Source organism: Rhineura floridana, chromosome 8 (genome assembly GCF_030035675.1).
Source record: "Rhineura floridana isolate rRhiFlo1 chromosome 8, rRhiFlo1.hap2, whole genome shotgun sequence".
Taxonomy (NCBI): domain Eukaryota; kingdom Metazoa; phylum Chordata; class Lepidosauria; order Squamata; family Rhineuridae; genus Rhineura; species Rhineura floridana.
In genome coordinates this window covers 135794546-135814911 of record NC_084487.1, presented here as the reverse complement: position 1 = coordinate 135814911, position 20366 = coordinate 135794546, and the positions used below count along the sequence as shown (strand labels likewise).

The window sequence follows — 20366 nt, the reverse complement described above, 5'->3', positions numbered from 1 at the left end:
TACAAAAATAATCATGAAGAGTTAAAACAGTAAATATGCAGAATTAAAATAGTTAAAATGAATTAAATCAAATACAAGGTAAGAGTTAATTACCAATTCAATTAAAAGCCCGTCTGAATAGGATCGTCTTCACCTTAGCACGGAAGGAAAGAAGTGAGGAAGCTAATCGTACTTCACTGGGGAGGGAATTCCACAATCTGGGGGCAGCCAGCGAAAAAGCCATATTTTGTGTCTTTACAAGAGAAACTTGTGAAAAAGAAGGAGTAGAAAGTAAGGCCTCACCGGATGATCTCAGAGTCCGGGCAGGATCATAGGGGGAGATACGATCTAACAGATAACCTGGACCTAAGCCGTATAAGGCTTTATAGGTCAAAACCAGCACTTTGAATTGTGCCCGGAAACATATTGGCAGCCAGTGGAGCTGGTACAACAAAGGGGTTGTGTGTTCCCTGAGCCCAGCTCCAGTTAACATTCTGGCTCCAGCTCTTTGTACCAATTTAAGTTTCCGAGCAGTCTTCAAAGGCAGCCCTACGTAGAGCGTGTTACAGTAGTCTAATCGGGATGTAACTAAGGCGTGTGTCACCGTAGTCAAGTCAGACAGGTCAAGGAACGGGCGCAGTTGGCGAACTAATCTTAATTGAGCAAAGGCACTACCGGCAACAGCAGAAACCTGGGCCTCCAGGCTCAAAGCTGAGTCCAGGAGTACCCCCAAACTGCGCACCTGCGATTTCAGGGGGAGTGTAACCCCATCCAGCACAAGTTGAATCCCTATCCCCTGATCCGCCTTACGACTGACAAGGAGCACTTCTGTCTTGTCAGGATTTAATTTCAGCTTGTTCATCCCCATCCAGTCCACCACTGATACCAGGCATCGGTTTAGAACCTGGACAGCTTCCTTGGCATCATTAGGTGGAAAAGAGGAGTAGAGTTGGGTGTCATCAGCATATTGGTGGCACCGAACCCCAAAACTCCGGATGAACTCTCCCAGCGGTTTCATGTAGATGTTAAATAACATGGGGGATAGAATTGATCCCTGAGGGACCCCATAGGTCAATGGCCAAGGGGTCGAACAGGCATCCCCCATAACCACCTTCTGGGTTCGTCCCTCTAGGAAGGACTGAAGCCATCGTAACACCGTGCCTCCAAGTCCCATCCCAGAGAGGCGGTCCAGGAGGATACCATGGTCGATGGTATCGAAAGCTGCTGAGAGATCCAGTAAAACTAACAGGGACACACTCCCCCTGTCCAGTTCCCTACGAAGGTCATCCACCAAGGTGACCAAAGCCGTCTCAGTTCCATAACCGGGCCTGAAACCAGATTGGAATGGATCTAGATAGTCTGTCTCATCCAAAAAACTCTGGAGCTGAGCGGCCACCACCCGCTCTATTATCTTGCCAAAAAAGGAATATTGGAGACTGGGCGGTAGTTGCCTAATATTGAGGAGTCCAGGGAGGATTTTTTCAATAAAGGTCTTATCACTGCCTTCTTTAAACTAAGGGGCATTCTGCCTTGTTGTAAGGAGGCATTAATCACTTCCCTGGTCCACTCAACCAGTCCCCCTCTGGCATTTTTTATAAGCCAGGAAGGGCAAGGATCTAACATGCAGGTGGTCGGACGTGCCTCTCCGAGAATTTTGTCCACATCTTCGGATTGAACAAGCTGGAAAGAATCCATTTTAATTAGACAAGCAGGGGCCAAAGTTACATCCACAGAGACTGTATCAATTTTAGCGTCTAAGTCAGAGCGAATCTGAGCAACTTTATCTGCAAAGTATCGCGCAAACTCAGAACAACGGGTTGCTGAGTGGTCAACATCAGATTCATGGGGGTCAGGGTGTAAGAGATCCCTGACCACTCGAAACAGTTCCATTGGGCGAGATCCCGCAGATGCAATGGAGGCGGAGAAGAAAGATTTCTTCTGGGCCCGCACTGCCATGGAATAGGTCTTTAGGTAGACTCTGGCCCGTGTTTGGTCAGATTCGCTCAGAGTTTTCTGCCAACGTCACTCTAGTCTCCGTCTTTCGCGCTTCATTGCCAACAAATCCTCAGTAAACCAAGGGGAGGACTTGGCTCCAAAGCGTGAAAGGGGATGCTTAGGAGCGATTGTGTCCACGGCCCTGGTCATTTCCTCATTCCAGAGGTCAACCAGGGCTTCGACAGAATCACCTGCCGAGGTGACAGGAAAATCCCCAAGAGTCATCAGAAAACCATCTGGATTCATCAGTCTCCTGGGGCAGACCATTCTAATTGGTCCCCCACCCCTGCAGAGGTTTTGAGCTCCAGTGAGTTTGAACCTAACCAGGAAGTGATCTGTCCATGACAAAGGAACTAATGCCAGCTCCTCCACACCAAGATCACCTACATCCCGTCCAATACAGAAAACAAGGTCCAAGGTATGACCAGCAGCATGCGTGGGGCTAGATATTATTTGAGACAGACCCATGGTTGTCATGGAGGCCATGAAATCCTGAGCTACTCCAGTAAGGGCAGTATCGGCATGGATATTGAAGTCACCCAGCACTACAAGTCTTGGGGACTCGAGTACCAGATCCGAGACTACCCTAATAAGCTCAGGAAGGGAGACAGTTGGGCAGCGGGGTGGGCGGTACACCAACAGAATCCCTATTCTGTCTCAAGCACCCAGCTTCAACTACCCTTGGTTTTACTTTTCTTTTTAACTCCATCTCAAATAATTCATTTCTTCTGAGAGTACCCATCCTCTAAAGCTATGTTCTTCCTCTTCTTATTAACAGGCCAAGTTTGAACTTATTGCATCAGAAGCCTCATACCTGCGGAGCTTAAATGTGGCAGTGGACCACTTTCAGCACTCCCAGGAACTCCAGGCTGTCTTAACTAATCAAGATAAACAGTGGCTATTCTCCCGCCTTCAGGACGTACGTGATGTTAGTGCCTAGTGAGTTCTGGTGCTCCCCTTCTCAAAAAAACAAAACATTGAATGCCCCAGGCCAATACAATCAATAGACGCTTCTCTGTGGCTGAAACCGTCTAGTACTTTGTGCTCGGTTATAAACTACAAATAGACGGACCACTCTATTTCTGGTCGGTGTCAAATTTCACATGTATTCATTTATAAGTCTATTCTGTCCTGTCTCCATATTTATTTATAAGATCATGCCAGCTCATAAAAATATAATGACAGTATACAATACAATACAGACATACTACCCTGATCTTGTCTGATCTTGTAAGCTAAGCAGGGTCAGCCCTGGTTAGTACTTGCATGGGAGACCGCCTGGGATACCGGGAGCCATAGGCTTACAGGAAGGCAATGGTAAACCGCCTCTGAATACCTCTTACCATGAAAACCCTATGAATATATCCAAAAAAGATTAATAGGGGCGCCATAAGTCGTAATCGACTTGAAGGCATATAACTACAATAAAACAACTGAAGCATCATAAAATTATAAAATCATAAGATGCAGAACAAATAACCAACACAATCAAATTAATTCTCTAAAAACACTTGGTGAAACAAAAATGTTTTCAGCAGGCAAAGAAATATTAGAATTGTAGGTGCCTATCTGATTTCAGTAGGAATAGTGTTCTAAATTACTGGTGCATTTTTTGTCATGATATATTGTCAGGAAATATGGATTTCTAAACATTTTATCATAATGTATGCATTTCTAAATGTATTTTGTCCTAAAATTTGCATTTTAATGCATTTTTGTATTTTTTGAGCTGATAACTAAATTTGGGAAAGTGCTAAATGCAAAGGATAATTACACAGCTATCCACACATTAGTCTGTGATTTCCTCAAGCATGTTCCTCAAGTATACTGAAATATCATATGTGACATAAGAAGTACTTCCTGCCATTTTGGAGTAAAACCTGGATTATTGTCTCCATGTTTATGTCACCCTAAAAAAAAATCAGATCAATGAATTAAAACACGTTTTTCTGAGTATCATTTAAAGTTGTACATTTTGAAAAATGTGTTTTATTGTTTTATTTGGCTGCATATTTGCCTGAATGCCTTTCCGCAGATGGATAGAATAGAAATGACTGAAATAAATATATCACCCAAGCAAGCAAAAGTTACTGTAGACAAGTTTTGTATACCAAACTTCATGACAGGAACATGCTGATTAAGACACTCCTATCATCCTTGGCCATTGGCTATGTTTGCTGGGGCTGATGCGAGTTGTAGTTCAGCATCTGGAGGGCCACACTTTCCCCACACCTCATATCAAACTATGCTCAGTCTGATCTGCTTAGAACCTAGCTAGGTAGAACAGGATGCTCAAGTTCCCTGTGCTTTCTGGTCCTTCATAACAGTGTCCTTTTGAAATACAGCCTCTATGTCTCACCTGCCTGGGAGATGATGCCTTGCCAGTTTAGGCTATTTCCTGAGTGGGGGAGATGTGAAGACTGCATTCCAGATATAGCATGATTGCAGAAAGATAGGAAGTGTGATCAATTTGTATATCCTGTTCCTAAGCAGCCAGTGGCTCTATGTTTTGGCATTAGCAGTGTGTGTGTTATGTGCCTCCAAGTCAATTACAGTAAGGCCCCGCTTCTCGGTGCCCCGCTTTTCAGCGTTCAGCTAATACGGCTCCAGCTGGGCAATCAGCTGGAGGGCGGCTGGAGCTCCACACACTCCAGCTGATCTCACACGAGGAGGGGAAGATCAGCTGTAGAGCTCTACAGCTGATCTCCTCCTCTTCTGGTACGATCAACACCCGCACTCCAGCTGATCGTGCACTACAGCTGATCTCCTCCTCCGGCGCGATCAGCAGGTTAGGTTCCAGACCCCTGTGCTACAGCTGATCCGCTTTTCAGTGGTTTTCACTTTTCAGAAGGGGTCTGGAACCTAACCTGCCATATGAGTGGGGCCCTACTGTATGACTGTATGGCAACCCTATGAATCAGCAACCTCCAATAGCATTTCTTATAAACCACCCTGTTCAGATCTTGTAAGTTCAGGTCTGTGGCTTCCTTTATGGAATCAATCCATCTCTTGTCTGGCCTTCCTCTTTTTCTTTATTTTCTTTTTCCTTTCCCTTCTGTTCTTCCCACCATTATTGTCTTTTCTAGTGAATCATGACTTCTCATTATGTGTCCAAAGTATGAAAACCCTAGTTGCATCATTTTGGCTTCTAGTGATAGTTCTGGTTTGATCTAACACCCAATTATTTGTCTTTTTCGCAGTCCATGGTATAAGCAACACTCTCCTCCAGCACCACATTTCAAGTGAGCTGATTTTTCTCTTATCCACATTTTTCACTGTCCAACTTTCACAACCATACATAGAGATCAGGAATACCATGGTCTGAGTGATTCTGACTTTAGTGTTCAGTGATACATCTGTGCATTTGAGGACCTTTTCTAATTCTCTCATAGCTGCCCTCCCCAGTCCTAGCCTTCTTCTGATTTCGTGACTATTGTCTCCATTTTGGTTAATGACTGTGCCGAGGTATTGATAATCCTTGACAAGTTCAATGTCCTCATTGTCAACTTTAAAGTTACATAAATCTTCTGTTGTCATTACTTTAGTCTTCTTGATGTTCAGCTGTAGTTCTCCTTTTGTGCTTTCCTCTTTAACTTTCGACAGCATTTGTTTCAAATCATTACTGGTTTCTGCTAAGAGTATGGTATCTGCATATTTTAAATTATTGATATTTCTCACTCCAATTTTCACACCTCCTTCATCTTGGTCTAATCCTGCTTTCCATTTGATGTTGTTCTGCATATAGATTAAACAAACAGGGTGATAAAATACACCCCTGTCTCACTTCCTTTCTGATGGGGAACCAATTGGTTTCTCTGTATTCTGTCCCAAGTATAGGTTGAGCATCAGAACAATCAGATGCTGTGGCACCCCCATTTCTTTTAAAGCATTCCATAGTTTTTCATGGTCTACACAATCAAAGGCTTTGCTGTAATCTATGAAGCACAGGGTGATTTTCTTCTGAAATTCGTTGAGCATTACTTTACTTGTATGGGATATTAAGGTAATAGTTTCATAATTACTGCATTCCCTGGGATCCTCTTTCTTTGGAATTGGGATGTATATTGAACGCGTCCAGTCTTTGGGCCATTGTTTTCTTTTCCATATTTGTTGACAAATTTTTGTCCGTAGCTTCTAGCAACTCTATTGGTATGCCATCTGTTCCTGGTGATTTGTTTCTTTCAAGTATTTTAAGAGCAGCTTTTGCCTCACATTCTAAAATTTCTGGTTCTTCATCATATGGTTCCTCTGCGAATGAGTCTGTCATCCTTGCATCTCTTTTATAGAGTTCTTCATTATATTGCTTCCATCTTCCTTTTATTTTAAGTCGGTCAATCAGTGTGCTCCCCTGTTGATTATTCAACAGCCCTACTCTTGGTTTAAATTTCCTTTTAATTTCTCTAATCTTTTGAAATAGGGCTCTTGTTCTGCCTCTTTTATTATCCTCTTCTGTTTCTTTACAATAACTATTGTAACAGTTCTCTTTGTCCCTATGTACTAGTCATTGTATTATTGCATTTAGGGTTCTGACCGTGTTTCTGTCTCCTTTTGCTGCTGCTTTCCTTCTCTCTTTAACCATTTTAAGAGTTTTGTCAATCATCCATTGAGGTCTTTCTTTTTTTTTTAACGAGAGGTATTGTCTTTTTGCATTCTTCCCTGATAATGTCTCTGACTTCAATCCATAGTTCTTCTGGTTCTCTATCAGCTAAGTTTAAAGCCTCAAATCTGTTCCTTATTTGATCTTTATATTCTTCTGGGATGTTATTTAAATTGTACTTTGGCATTATAATTGCTTTGTTGTTGTTCTTTAGCTTTGCTCTGATTTTTGATATTATCAGTTCACTATCTGAACCACAGTCTGCTCCTGGTCTTGTTTTCGTAAAAACTATGGAACTTCTCCATCTCCTGCTACCAATTATATAATAAATTTGATTCCTATATTGACCATTTGGTAATGTCCACTTGTACAATCATCTTTTCAGTTACTAAACAAATGTGTTTGCAAAAAACAAATCATTGGATTCACAGAATTCAATAAGCGTTTCTCCTGCTTCATTTCTATCTCCTAAGCCCCATTTCCCCACAATTCCTAGTTCTTCTCTGTTTCCTACTTTTGCATTCCAGTCTCCCATGATTATCAAACATCTTGTTTTTGTGTGTGATCAATTTCTTCCTGTACTTCTGCATAAAATCTCTCCAATTCTTCTTCTTCTGTGTTTGCTTTTGGATGATGGTTATGTTAATAGGTTTCCCGTTAAATCTCATTGATATCACTCGCTCAGACCTTGCGTTATATCTCCTAATTGCTTTTGCTACAATTACTTCTCACTATTAAAGCAACCTAATTTCTTCTTAATTTCTCGTTTCCTGCATAAAATATTTTGTAGTTGCCTGATTGAAAATGTCCCTTTCCAGTCCATTTTAATTCACTCACGCCAAGTATTGTAATATTGATATGTTCCCTTTCTTGCTTGACCATTCTAACATTCCCTGGTTCATGCTTCTCACATTCCATGTTCCTATTGTGTACGTTGTACAACTCCAGACTCTCCTTTCGCATCTGTGCGCATCAGCCTCTGGGCTTCCATTTGGCTTTGACCGAGTGGCGTCATTAGTCACAGCGCTACTCGTACTTGTCCTTTGTTCTTCCCCAGTAGCTCGCTGAGTGCCATCTGACCAGGGGGTTTCATCTTCCAGCACTATCTCATGTTGAATTTTGGATACTCTGTTCATAGGGTTTTCGTAGTAAGAGGTAGTCAGAGGTAGTTTACCATTGCCTTCCTTTGAGTCTGGATGCATCTTAGTCTGATGTCTCAGCTTTGACCATTCCGCATTGGGTGCCCCTGCTAGGAGTCTAGCCTCTTGGTCTAGACTCCTGATGACATTGCTCTCAGCTTCTTCAACACTCTCAACCCGCCTCATCATGTTAAGGTATGCATCCTAAAAGCAGAGCTTGGAAAAGTTACTTTTTTGAACTACAACTCCCATCAGCCCCATCCAGCATGGCCACTGGATTGGGCTGATGGGAGTTGTAGTTCAAAAAAGTAACTTTTCCAAGCTCTGCCTAAAAGGAGGGCATTAGAAGACATTTTGTATTTATGCAATTTAGTTTTATTGGTACCACTTTGTGAAATTCACAAACTTAATCTTTAACTGCAGTCCTATACCTTGTTATCTAAGTTCCATTGAACTCAGTGGGACTTACTTCTGAGAAGAAATGTATAGGATTGTGCTACTAATTTTATACCCTTCTGTCTCCTCCCTCCTATTCCCTAAAAACCAGGTTGTGAATTTCCCCCTTTTAGAGTGTTGTGTGCTCCCATTTTGAAGTCACTTCTTTTGTTTAAATATTAGTTTTGTTTTAATTTCTTCACCCACTGTTTCTCTCTCCTTTATTAGGAGTTTTGAGGGAGACTGAAACATAGATAAATGATGGAAACAGTTAGCGCTATGGCTCTAGGAGCCTTCAGAATTCTCAACATTCAGAGTCTGGCTTATGCATGGCTATTTCTCCTGTGATAAGTATAGCATTTCACCAGACACTTACTCTTTCATGGAAGTAATTGGAGTAGATTTTTCTCCTCCACTGTCCTGAACATATACTGAAACCCTCAAACCTGAAGTCATTTGGGGAGTAATGCTGAGTATTTCTATTCTCCAGTTGGAAGGATGTGGCCTATTATTGCATAATCTTGGGGACAAGATTAAGTGGTGTTGTGCTTCTGAAAAGGAGGCATGAGAAAGCCATTCACTCTGATAATATAATACATGGAGCAAATAGCATTTAAAATATCATTGCCCAGAACCCTTAAGCAACTGCATGCTTACAATCTGTGCCCTTGGCAGCTTCTGCATCTGCTGAGGATTGGCATGTGATAAGGATTTTAAAATGTGATCCTCCCTCACTCCCTGGCTCCATTATAGAGTCACAATGAGTAAGAGTTTTTGTTGTTTAAATATGTTTGCTGCTGTGGTTTAAACAACAACAACAACAACAATAATAATAATACATCTTACATGTATGGAGAGTCCTTGTTCTAAAAGGATAAAGGTTAAAAGGGTTGGAAAAGTATTGTAATTCTAGTAACCATGTCCTGCTTTTTTTCCATGATTGCCTGGGGGATTCTTGCAGTTTCCTGCTTGACCTGGAAGAGAAGCTTGAGGAAGACATGTTCACCTTCAATGTGTGCGATGTGGCTTTGAGGCATGCCCCAGAATTCCACAGGGTTTACTTGCCATATGTGACAAACCAGACCTACCAGGAGCAAACCTTTCAGCGGCTACTGTAAGAAACCTGAAGATACCCATCTTCCTATATTTTTATTCTTTTCTTAGCACCCCACAAAATACCCTGTTAGGCAAATGTATGCAGACAAGTCATGTCCTCTCTCCTGGGAACTATTGATGGGAAAAGGAGTGGAATGCCCAGTGCCCTCGCCCAGGGTTCTTCAGGAGAAGCTGGAACAGTTAAACTGGTACAAAACCACACCTCTTGGTTGATAGTTAATGGGCTTCCTTTTGGGAGTTCTTGGGCACCTGTAATTAGAATAAGTAGAGAGACAAACCAGAGCACACAGTATAACTACTATTCTTAGGGTTATTGATTGAATTAACGATTTTTAACAGATCAACAGTCTAGTTTTTAGTGGTTCAATCAATTATATTTAAATAAAATTGCATACTATGTTATTGATTAGTTACATTTGTACCCCACCTTTCCATATAAAATGCCCAAGACAACTAACATTGCCACCGTGGGCTCCTGTTGGGAGGAAGGGTGGGATAGAAATCAAATAATAAATAAATAAAATAAACAAACATTGAAATACATAGTAAAAAGTGAACAATCAATATAACAAACATAATAAACACTTCTCTGCTTCCATTGCATCCTCAAGTAGCCATCCAGTGGAGCTTTTTCGATTGTACCTATGGGCTCTGATTCTGCAATAATCGGATTTGCCATCGGATCAATTATTATTTCTGATATTCTCTATCTTTGCAGAGATAATTCTGAAGTAGCAGCTCCTCTTGCTTGGTTTCCAGTTCATTCTTCTTTGTTTCCAATTTGCTTTGAAATCATCCATAGTGTGATCTGCTTTTTGATCTACTTTCTAAATGAGCTCTTCAAATGCATATTCCCTTTCCCTGATGTCAGTGAAGTGTTGATTATAACTGACAGGCAGAAAGCAGCAGCGGAGAAGACACTGACTTGATTATCTGTCTTAATCTGTTCTGCAATGCACTTGAAAAGGAATGTAAGCAGGCAATAACTAGGGAGTTCAGAATAAAGATCAATACCAGTGGAGACTCGTGAATAAATAGTGATTATAATATTGATCATTCTCTGTAAAGCAAAAAAAAAATATTGGTGGAGATCAGGAAAATGAAAAGATATCGAAGGAAAAAAGAATTGGATCATTAATCCAACTAGGGGGGCACTCTTAAAAATCAAATGTAAAAAAGGAGAGGATTTCATCCCTACTGTTGACATCAACTCCAGGAAATGGAATTTTAGACCCTACAGAGGCCCACTGTGAATTGTTTGGAAGGCACTTTGAGGGTAAAGGTACACACCTCTGTAGCTATCTTGATGCCCCACCCACATCTACTGTAGTCCCCAGTGAGGTGTTCAGACCAATGGCTACTGCAACTTCTTGGGATCAGTTTCAGTTGACGCGGCCTGATGACACAGACAAGGTGCTTGTGACGATGCAACCAGCAATGTGTTCTCTTGACCCTTGTCCTTCTTGGCTTATTAAAGCTTACCAAGGGGGTGTGACTGAGTGGATCCAGGGTATGGTCAATGTGTCTTTGTGGGAGGGAGTGGTCCAGGCCCCCCTGAAAGAGGTGTAGAATATAGAATCTGTATAACAGTGTACAAATTACTACAGTACATATGTCCCCCTCTCCCTTTCCTGGGTGTGTTTTTGCCTCTAGCCTGCCAAGCAAGTAGGCAAGCAGCAGCACAGGACTGGGGAGAAAGGCATAGGAATTCAGGCTTGACCTATGTCATAGCCATGTCCGCTGACCCTCATGCTCTTGTCTAGGCATGCCATAACCCTCTGCTTCCTTTGCCCGCCTATGCTATAGCAGAAGTGATACACAGAAGCCACCTATGTACAATGAGACTTATCCGAGATGTCTTCTCTCTGGCAGGAATGGTGTCCCTGCTTTCCAACAGGTTTTGGAGAGACTAGAAAGTGATCCTGTTTGCCAGCGTCTCTCCCTCAAATCCTTCCTCATCCTCCCATTCCAGCGTATTACAAGACTGAAACTCCTACTCCACGTAAGAGTGTTGGGACACAGGACTCACAATTCCTTTGGCCAGCCAGCCTCCTAAATGTCAATTATTAATAGCACATGCATAATTAAATGAGCAGATTTCCTAGCAATAAATATGTAAGCAGCAAGAAAAAAAATTAGGTCTCCACGTCTTTATTACAAAGATTCCTGTTATTTACATGCATGTAATAGCATTAAGCATGTACTTTGCTATCTAGCAGTGTGCTTCATCCCAAAAAGGTGTTTTCCAGCCATTCTATTGAAATTGATTTGGGGGGAGGTGGCAGGGATTGAATGTTCTGTATTTACAAAACCTGTGCTCTGCCACTATGCACTTGCCCCACCCCATGAGCATGGCTTAACTCCAATATCTATACCAGGTGTGGGGAACCTTTGGCCCTCCAGATGGTGCTAAACTATAACTCTCATCATCCTTCGCCACTGGCCATGACATGGTCTGATGGGAGTTGTAGTTCTGCAACATCTACACCCATAGATTTTTGGACTTTGGGGAAGTTTTAGCAGGAGCACTGAAAATTGACCCATGAAAACACAACTTCAAGTGGAGTTTCCACTTATTCCCACGTTTTTCAAATATATAGGAGTCAAAAACTGGAACCCACTAGACAAATCTGCTCCCTTGAAAGGTGCTGCCTTCCCCAGCTCCCGGTTATCAACCTAGAAGCAAATGACTGGAGATTTTAGCATCTGTGGCAATCTGTGGTTTCTGACAAAACTCTCTACAGGATGGAAGTTGGGTTGGCCAACCCCTTTTCTCAGAATTGTCCTCTATAAAAATTAGCTGCTGACTAGAGGTATAGATACTGTGCATTAATTCTTCTTAGATCAAATTTAATTTACCACTGTCTCAAAATAAATTTAGAAACTGACCAAGCATTTCACCTCTCATCAAAAACCCTTTGCTTGCATTCTGCAGAACATATTGAAGAGAACGCGGCCTGGTACTGATGAAGAAGTACAGGCCACTCAAGCATATGATGCACTTGAGAAGGTAAAAGATATTAAAACTTGTTCTTCAATCCTACCATCACGTCTGCCTACCCCACACAAAGTCATACTAGTTCAAAAATTCTCCCAACCCATCCAGGTCACAAATTCCTACCCAATCGACAGAAGCCGAAATTCCTATGCTCTAGTTTTCTGAGACACAGAAGAGCTGAACTCCCTACAGACTCTTCCCATATTAATTAAAAACATGCAACAAATAATAGCTTGGAAGTGGCCCCAATCCAGATACAATTATCTGCAGGTATGTAACCTAACACTGTGACATGGATGCATACTGTATCCACTTTGCAATGCAGACAGAATAAACATATCTATACATACTGAAACATGATGCCATGCGAGACACTTCACTTCTGAATGTACATAGCAATGCAGATATCCATCAGAGCTGTATTTCATTCTCACACTATATCCAAAGTATCATACAGATATCCTTTCACATTCCTGATGTGAGCATAGAAATGTGAGGTTGATAGTAAGACTAGCAAACACACTGAATCCTGATCCAAGCAGGCAGCTATTGGTTGAGGATTTTATAGTTCATTGTTACTGCATGAATCCATGTTTAATATGAATTGGACACCCACAATGTTTATTCCTATCATCTGAACACCCCTTCTCTATTTATTGGCATCCACAGGAATTTTTCCAGGAGGATCATATTTTTCAGGGGGGGGAACAGTAAAACACTGAAAGGGTGGGAGCGGGCTAATTTCTTACAAAACTGAGAAGAATAGTATCTGTACATTTTTTCTCATATCTTGGCTTCTACAAATACTAGAAACACAGGAACTCTCAGTTGAAGGGGAGGGTGTCACAAACCCAACAAATGGGTTATCAGTAGCATCTGGATGAGCTGCCACATTCCAAGCGATGGGTTCTGAATGCAACATGGCAAATCAGATACTGTTGGTTACTAACATTTCAAAAACAAGCAAGACATGTATTCCTGGGCTTATTTTTATTTATTACACATTCATCCCACCCTTCCTCTATGGACTTAAGTGCCCCACTCTCCCATGTGGTTAAGCTAGGCAAGAGTCTGTGACTGGGCCAATGTCACCTTGTGAGCTTCATGGCTGAGGGGTTATATGAACCTAGGTCTTCCCAGTCTTAAGTCCAGCACTCTGGTCAATACACAGTTGGCTCTTTTAGGAAGGTGGTAGAGCCTTTGAAGTGGTATGTTCTATTCACCTGTAATTAACCACAAATGTTGAGTATTTCTTTTTAAATAGAGGGAAGTTTAGACCCAAAAAGATGTTACTTCAAGCACAGATAATGAGACCAAGTTGCAAGTCTTGAACGCTAATGAAATCTAGGAGGTGGTACCATACCATGACCACTTATGCCACTTCCTAAATTATTGAAATTTTCCATTCAGAGACTGAAAACAAATTAGGGTCATGCCTACATTACGTATATAGATAATGGATTTGAAACTGGCTTAACTATGACGGGCCATTCTCACAAGGAACACTAGGAATGGTTGTTCTGTGATCTGGATAAGGAATTCTACCATGCATTAATAAGCATCTTGAAAGCACACTCTGTTTTCCCTTAGAAACTATAGCTTTTAACATATTGTTATATTTTGTGTTTTTAATCTTCTTTTTTGGAAACTGATAACTCTTCAATCAACCAAAATAAAATAAAATAAAATAGTATGGTACTCATTTGTATCTAACCAGTCTTTCGTGTAACTATGCACAGAATAAAGGAGCCTGTTCAGAAACAAATGTTTGTAATGCCTCCACAGTGTATGGACTTTTTTCTGTTACACTTGCTCCTTTGAGAAGGGACCTTCTCCCCCATTTTTCAGTCCTTCCCACACTGATAGCATTTTCCTCTCTGCAGCTCATCAAAGATTGCAATGAAAATGTCCAACGCATGAAGAGCACTGAGGAGCTAATCTACTTAAGTAAAAATATGGAGTTTGAATGCAAGGTAAAAACTCATTCAGGGGGTGAGCTGTCCTGTACAACTCTGAACAGCAGCCACCTGCTTTCCTAATACATCCCAACAAACATTCAGAGCTACTCTACTAATGAACTACCCTGGTCACCATGCAAGTCTCTTGTTTTTGCTTCAGCTTTTTCTCGTCTTACAGGAGGGGTGGGAACCTTTGGCCCTCCAGATGTTTTTGGGCATACATTACCCTGGCCATTGTTTATGCTGGCTGGGGCTGATGGGAAGTGGAGTTCAACAACACCTGACAGACTGCAGCAACACAAGCCAGTAATTTGTCAGAGGGGCAGCATTTGTCACCTAACAGATATCAGGGTAATTAAAGCCCCCCATTACTGCTACATCATGCATCCTCAAAAAATGGGCAATTTGCTTTTCAAAAGTTTCATCATCTTATTTTTGATTGGGTGGTCAGTAGTACACCCTAGCCACCATGTTCTTTTTATTCTTTACCCCATTAATTTTAATCTAGATACTCTTGGTGGGGCTACCAAGGTCATCCTCCTGTATTTCTGTGAAGGGATATAAATATATTAACATATAGCATGAGCAGAGCTTGGAAAAGTTACTTTTTTAAACTACAGCTCCCATCAGCCCCAGCCTGCATGGCCGCTGGATTGGGCTGATGGGAGTTGTAGTTCAAAAAAGTAACTTTTCCAAGCTCTGAGCATGACTCCACCTCCCTTCTATTTCTTCTGTTCTTTTTGAACAAGTTATATCCATCACTTGCTGTAGTCCAGTCATGGGAGTCATCCCACCAAGTTTCAGTTATACCTATCAAGTCATATTTGCTCTCCTATATTAAGAGTTTGTCCTGTTTGTTTCCTGTTCTTTTGGGCATTAGTTATACAGACACTGAAGACAATGTTATTTATGGTCTGGCTTCCTTCCTACATTTTCATGAAGACTGTTTTGGGGCCGCATTAGAGCCGTTTTCTCAGTTCCAGTTACTGTACATAAGCCAGAGGATGGGGGGGGGGACCCAGGATGCTAGAAAGAAAGAATGTAGATGATGAAGTTCCAAATGGATTTATTAAAAATAGTAAAGAAAATATGCCCAACGCGTTTCCGCCAGACAAATCTCGGCCTTCGTCAGGGGCTAAAACACGTAAATATGAAACATAATCAATAAATAATCTGCATCAAATCACTACGTACAGTATACATCTGAACCATGAACAGGGATAGTAAGACCAATCTGAATACTCACGTACCGAATGTAGAATCTGTAAAGTCATTCAATGGTAAGATAATACAAATAAGGCAAATAAACTACAATTCTGCACATAAAAGGGAATCTAGTAAAGGCAATGATGGATATCACCAGGTTATATACAATCGGTCGTGTTTTCCATCATTACCTTTACTAGATTCCCTTTTATGTGCAGAACGGTAGTTACAGATTCTACAGATTCGGTACATGAGTATTCAGATTGGTCTTACTATCGGCAGGCAAAGACTTTTTTATTCCGACAGGCTTTTGGACTAGAAGATGTTTAAGATAGGGCCTCATAAGGTCTGTTGTATTGTTCTATGGTCCTATTCTTAAAGTTTTAAATTGTCTTAGTATTTTAAGTGTATGTTTTATGGTTTTAATGTTATGAATAGTTTAATTCTATTTTAATTGTATATTTTTGTATGTTTTTTACCTATGTGTAGTTTTTATTTGTAAGCCGCCCTGAGTTCCAGTTTTGGAAAAAGGGCGGGGTAAAAATAAAGATTGATTGATTGATTGATTGATCCCTGTTCATGGTTCAGATGTATACTGTATGTAGTGATTTGATGCAGATTATTTATTATGTTTCATATTTATGTGTTTTAGCCCCTGACGAAGGCCAAGATTTGTCTGGCCAAAACACGTTGGGCATATTTTCTTTACTATTTTTAATAAATCCATTTGGAACTTCATCATCTACGTTTTTTCTTTCTGGCATCCTGGGTTCCCCCCCCCCATCCTCCTATTTCGTTGGATGACATCCACTTCTGCTACTATACATAAGCCTTCATCATTACCTCCAAATTTACATCTCCGTCACATAGGATTTAGTTTAAAGCCCTCCTGATTAAGTTCCCCATGCTGTGGCCAAACACTTGAGAGTTCATCAGGAGGGCTTTAAATTGAATCCCAAATATTTTCCATCTATATGCAGGGAGAAGAGAGCAACTCTCAATCTTTTGCCTTGGAGCCCGGGAATTATGGTGAAATTATGGGCCTCACTTAGAAAAATTATTCTTGGTCTTGCAGATTTTCCCACTTATCTCACAGTCAAGGCGGCTGGTGAAACGTGGGGAACTTACAGCACTGGAGTATAATCTGAGCTTGAAGTGGAAACTTACCACCCGGCCCATCTACCTGCATCTCTTTAACGACTACCTGCTCCTGTCTCGGCCCAGAGAGTAAGTGTTGGGGGAGATCTTGCACCTTCTCACAATTTCATTCAGGGGGAAGATAGACATAAAGTGTTAATACCCCACTCTGTGTGCCTCCGTGTGGGGTGCCATTGTGTGGTGGTGTGGTAGATCTAGAGTGGCAGATCTGGAGTGGTAGGGGAGGCCCATTGGTTCTTCTGCCTGGCTCTTGTGAGATCCTGCAAGTGCCCCACTCAAGGTTGTTGGTGGCCAGGGCCATTTTGCCTCATGCACTTCCCCACCCTCCTTCCCTCAGTTCTAGTAGTTCCCTGGGCTTCTGGGTCACTAGTTAACAGGGCTGGTCTGGATTTTTTTATCCTCATCTCAGTTGGCTCAATTTTTTGTTAGATGTTGTTTTTCTGTACACTCTGTCACAACTCAAGGTGGAAATGGCATTAGGCAGGATCTAAACATAACGGGGGGGGCATAAGGGGTCTAAGGAGAAGATGTACTGGCCATGTCCCTGGCTAGGGAGGAGCTGGGCCTTCTGCCAACTCCCATTTGCCTGCCAAGTGTGATCCCAAATGCATGGCCTGCGTCGCACTGGGGTCTAATGCTGGGCAATTCCCAACAGCATTTGCCAACCAGTGGGTTGGGACAGGATTCTAATAGCAAGGGCTGTTGGAATGAAGACCAGATCCTTGCCCCACTGCCATGCCAACCTCAGTTCCTGCTGTAATTGAAATAAAGCTGCAGACTGTTTATATCTCATGCTGGTGTCTGGTTTGAGCTTATTCCCGCCACCCTATTGAGCAATTTCATCTGCTTTCCAAACAGTAGTCACAGCTGTTTCTTCGCCATAACTCTTTACTTCCTGTTTTGTATTGCTGGATTTCATATTCCTGGAGTTCATCTCCTGCATTACAAACATATATACTAACCCACAGTATTGCTTTTCCCATCACGCCTCACTTTTTATAAATGTTTTAAAAGGATATTTTGTTCATTCTTCCCCTTACAAAAAAAAGAGTCAGAAATATTTAAAAAATGTTTTAGTGGTTGACTAGGGAATGTGATATGTTGATAATATCACAGGGGATAGCCAATAAGTACCCTCACCAGTCTCTGTTCCCCCATTCGAGTTGACCACTCTAAAACCCCACAAAAAACATTATTCCAGAGTTCTCCACAGAAGAGAAAGATGCTTTCAGTATGCTCCCACTGTCTTCTCACTAATGAGTACAAAATGACATTTTCTAGCTCAACCCTGTCCTCAGAGTCCAACTCTCATGTGCAGATCAGAAGGCAAGGTTGAGAGACCCTCCCCTCCCATGGTTTCCAGAAACGTATTTAGAAGCATACCGCCTCACCTGTGGAGTAGGTCAGTTCACAGTTTCCTCCCTTTTTAGTAACACATAGAAGCAGGGCAGGGTCATAGTTCAGTGGTAGAGCATCAGCTCTGCATGGAGAAGGTCCCAGGCTCAATGCTCAGCATCCTCAGGTAGGTATGGAAAAGTATCCCTGCCTGAAATCCTGGAGAGCCACTGTCTCAGTGTAGACAATACTGAGCTAGATGGATCAATTTCTGACTTAGTATAAGGCAAGCTTCCACTGTTCCTTAACCACAGCTCACTTTCTTGTAGCCAGTTTCAGGATTCCTGCATTTTATAAAAAATTGCTTTTGCCAAAACACTGTGGCTTGGTTCCATTCACTTTCTCGCCCCTAGAACCACACACTGACTTTGGTACAATGGTCTCTTCAAACACTATGTTTGGGGCAAGCTTTTAAAAAAAACTATATAGAGTGGTTAGTTCTACTCACAGTAGGCCTAATGAAGTTAATGGACATGACTAACATAGGTTCATCAATTTTAATGGGTCTACCCTGATTAGGACTTAATTGAAGACAACCTATAGCTTTTTTTAAAAAAATCCATAGCTTATAGCCACAGGATCTATCAAAAATTCACCTCCTTCAACAAACTTATGAGCGATCCGTGTATGTCTTTAACATACCCAGAGCCAAGAAAGAGCCACAGTCTGAAGCCAAAGAAAGGGGGTGGTGGTGGAAGAAACTGTGGCTCATCACAATTCCTGTACTTTTTCTTCCTGGGACACATCCATGTTCATTTGCTAAAAAACAGTCATGGGCCCAGTCAGCCATCTAGACTGGGAAGATAACATGGAAGCCTTAAGCAACATGACATGCCTGCAACGTTGGCAGGACTAGCATAAGGGGCTGGCATCACTGGCATCTGCCACAGCCCACACCCTGGCAGCAGATACACTGGTGATCCCTGGAGTCTCTTGCCCTGCTGCTGCTCCTTGCTGTTCCTGTTCCTCACCTCTCGTCTCTGAGCAAGCAAGCAGTGACAGGAGCAAGGAGAAGGAGGAGCAGCCTCTGTTCATCTTGCCTGTTCCCTTGGGAAGTGGTATAGATTGGATCCAAAGGCAGAGGGCCAGTGAAGGGGAAGTGATGAGAACATCTTGTCCAAGGGCCTCCCAAAGCCTGGAGCAGGCACTGACTGCAAGGATCAGAGGTGATAAGAAAGCATGCCCAATACATGTTGTTAGGACACTCTCCAGTGACATCATGTTAAGCATTTACTGATTTAAAACAAACAAACCAGACAATACATTGAACAATAATGGAGACTCCAGAAAAAAACTTTCTGGGCAAGTTACACTAGGCATGCTCCTTCCACTGGGGTACCAAACTGGTTATTTTCACATTTGTACAGTATTCCAAGGAGCTTTACATGAAAATAGAGATACTAATTTTCTGTAGGTTAGAAGGTCAAGCAGAAAGAAACACAGTCCTGTAAATTTTCTTCTTGCAAGATAGCAATCAAGGGCTAGGGATGGGAGGATCTGTCAATTTCAGTTCTCTCAGTTTCATATTTTTCCAATCTTAAATTCAGTTCTCCATATTTCTGCAGCAATCTGCAAATTTTTAAATAAAATATCCTCATGAAAATTCTAAAGCATTTAGTGTGAATTTCTTCTAATGAACACATTTTTATGCAGTTTTGACTAATGTACATATTTTGCAAGCAATTTATCCTAGTATAATGCATTTTCCACTAATATATTCATTTTTATGAATATGTACATTTTTGTAAACATTGGTTGGTTGGAGAACTGCATTGCAAAATTTGGATTAGTGTGAATTTTGAAGGATGTCTGTGTTTCGGTTCTCATATTGTTTCAAAAAGTGTGAATTTGATAGATTCAGGTTTAAATGCAAACTGAATTGAATTTCTCCCCCATCAACGTCCCTCTGTATTGCTCATCAGATCAATTAAGCCTTTTTAATGCTTCCCTTCTTATCTTTCTCTATTCCCTGCAGGAATGGCCATTTTATTGTATTTGATTATGCTGCCTCCTCAGATGTGCGTGGAGAGAAGTGTGAAATGAAACTACATGGAGCAAACAAAAATGTGTTCCGCCTCTTCCTGCTGCAGAACCATCAGGGGAAAAAAGTAGAGTTCCTCTTCCGTACAGAAACACAGTAAGAAAAAGCTAAAGGTTTATGTCTTGGAGAACTTCCAGCATCACAGATTCCTTAGACCAACTTTCAGAGTGATAAGGATGAGAAGACACCTTATACTACCATGTACTTAAAGCAACACAAAACTATTTTTCGTTACATTAGGTATATCTACACTACAAATGTGTGTCAGTTTTATTCCACATTAACAGTCTTGGTTTACAACCAGGATTATAGTTTGATGAAAATACTGAGAAGATCGAAGTTTGAATGG

The 20366-nt window shown here is 41.5% G+C and overlaps 1 protein-coding gene across 2 annotated transcripts in view; it reads left to right on the top strand.

Annotated features, from left to right (window-relative positions):
* ARHGEF5 (Rho guanine nucleotide exchange factor 5) overlaps positions 1-20366 on the top strand; it is a 125507-nt gene that overhangs the window by 94019 nt on the left and 11122 nt on the right. For both annotated transcript variants that reach the window (XM_061582618.1, XM_061582617.1), the window contains exons 6-12: positions 2753-2913; positions 9107-9259; positions 11134-11263; positions 12197-12271; positions 14143-14232; positions 16499-16650; positions 19952-20113. In XM_061582618.1, coding sequence (XP_061438602.1) covers positions 2753-2913; positions 9107-9259; positions 11134-11263; positions 12197-12271; positions 14143-14232; positions 16499-16650; positions 19952-20113 — 923 coding nt within the window. The remainder of the gene's footprint in view (positions 1-2752; positions 2914-9106; positions 9260-11133; positions 11264-12196; positions 12272-14142; positions 14233-16498; positions 16651-19951; positions 20114-20366) is intronic.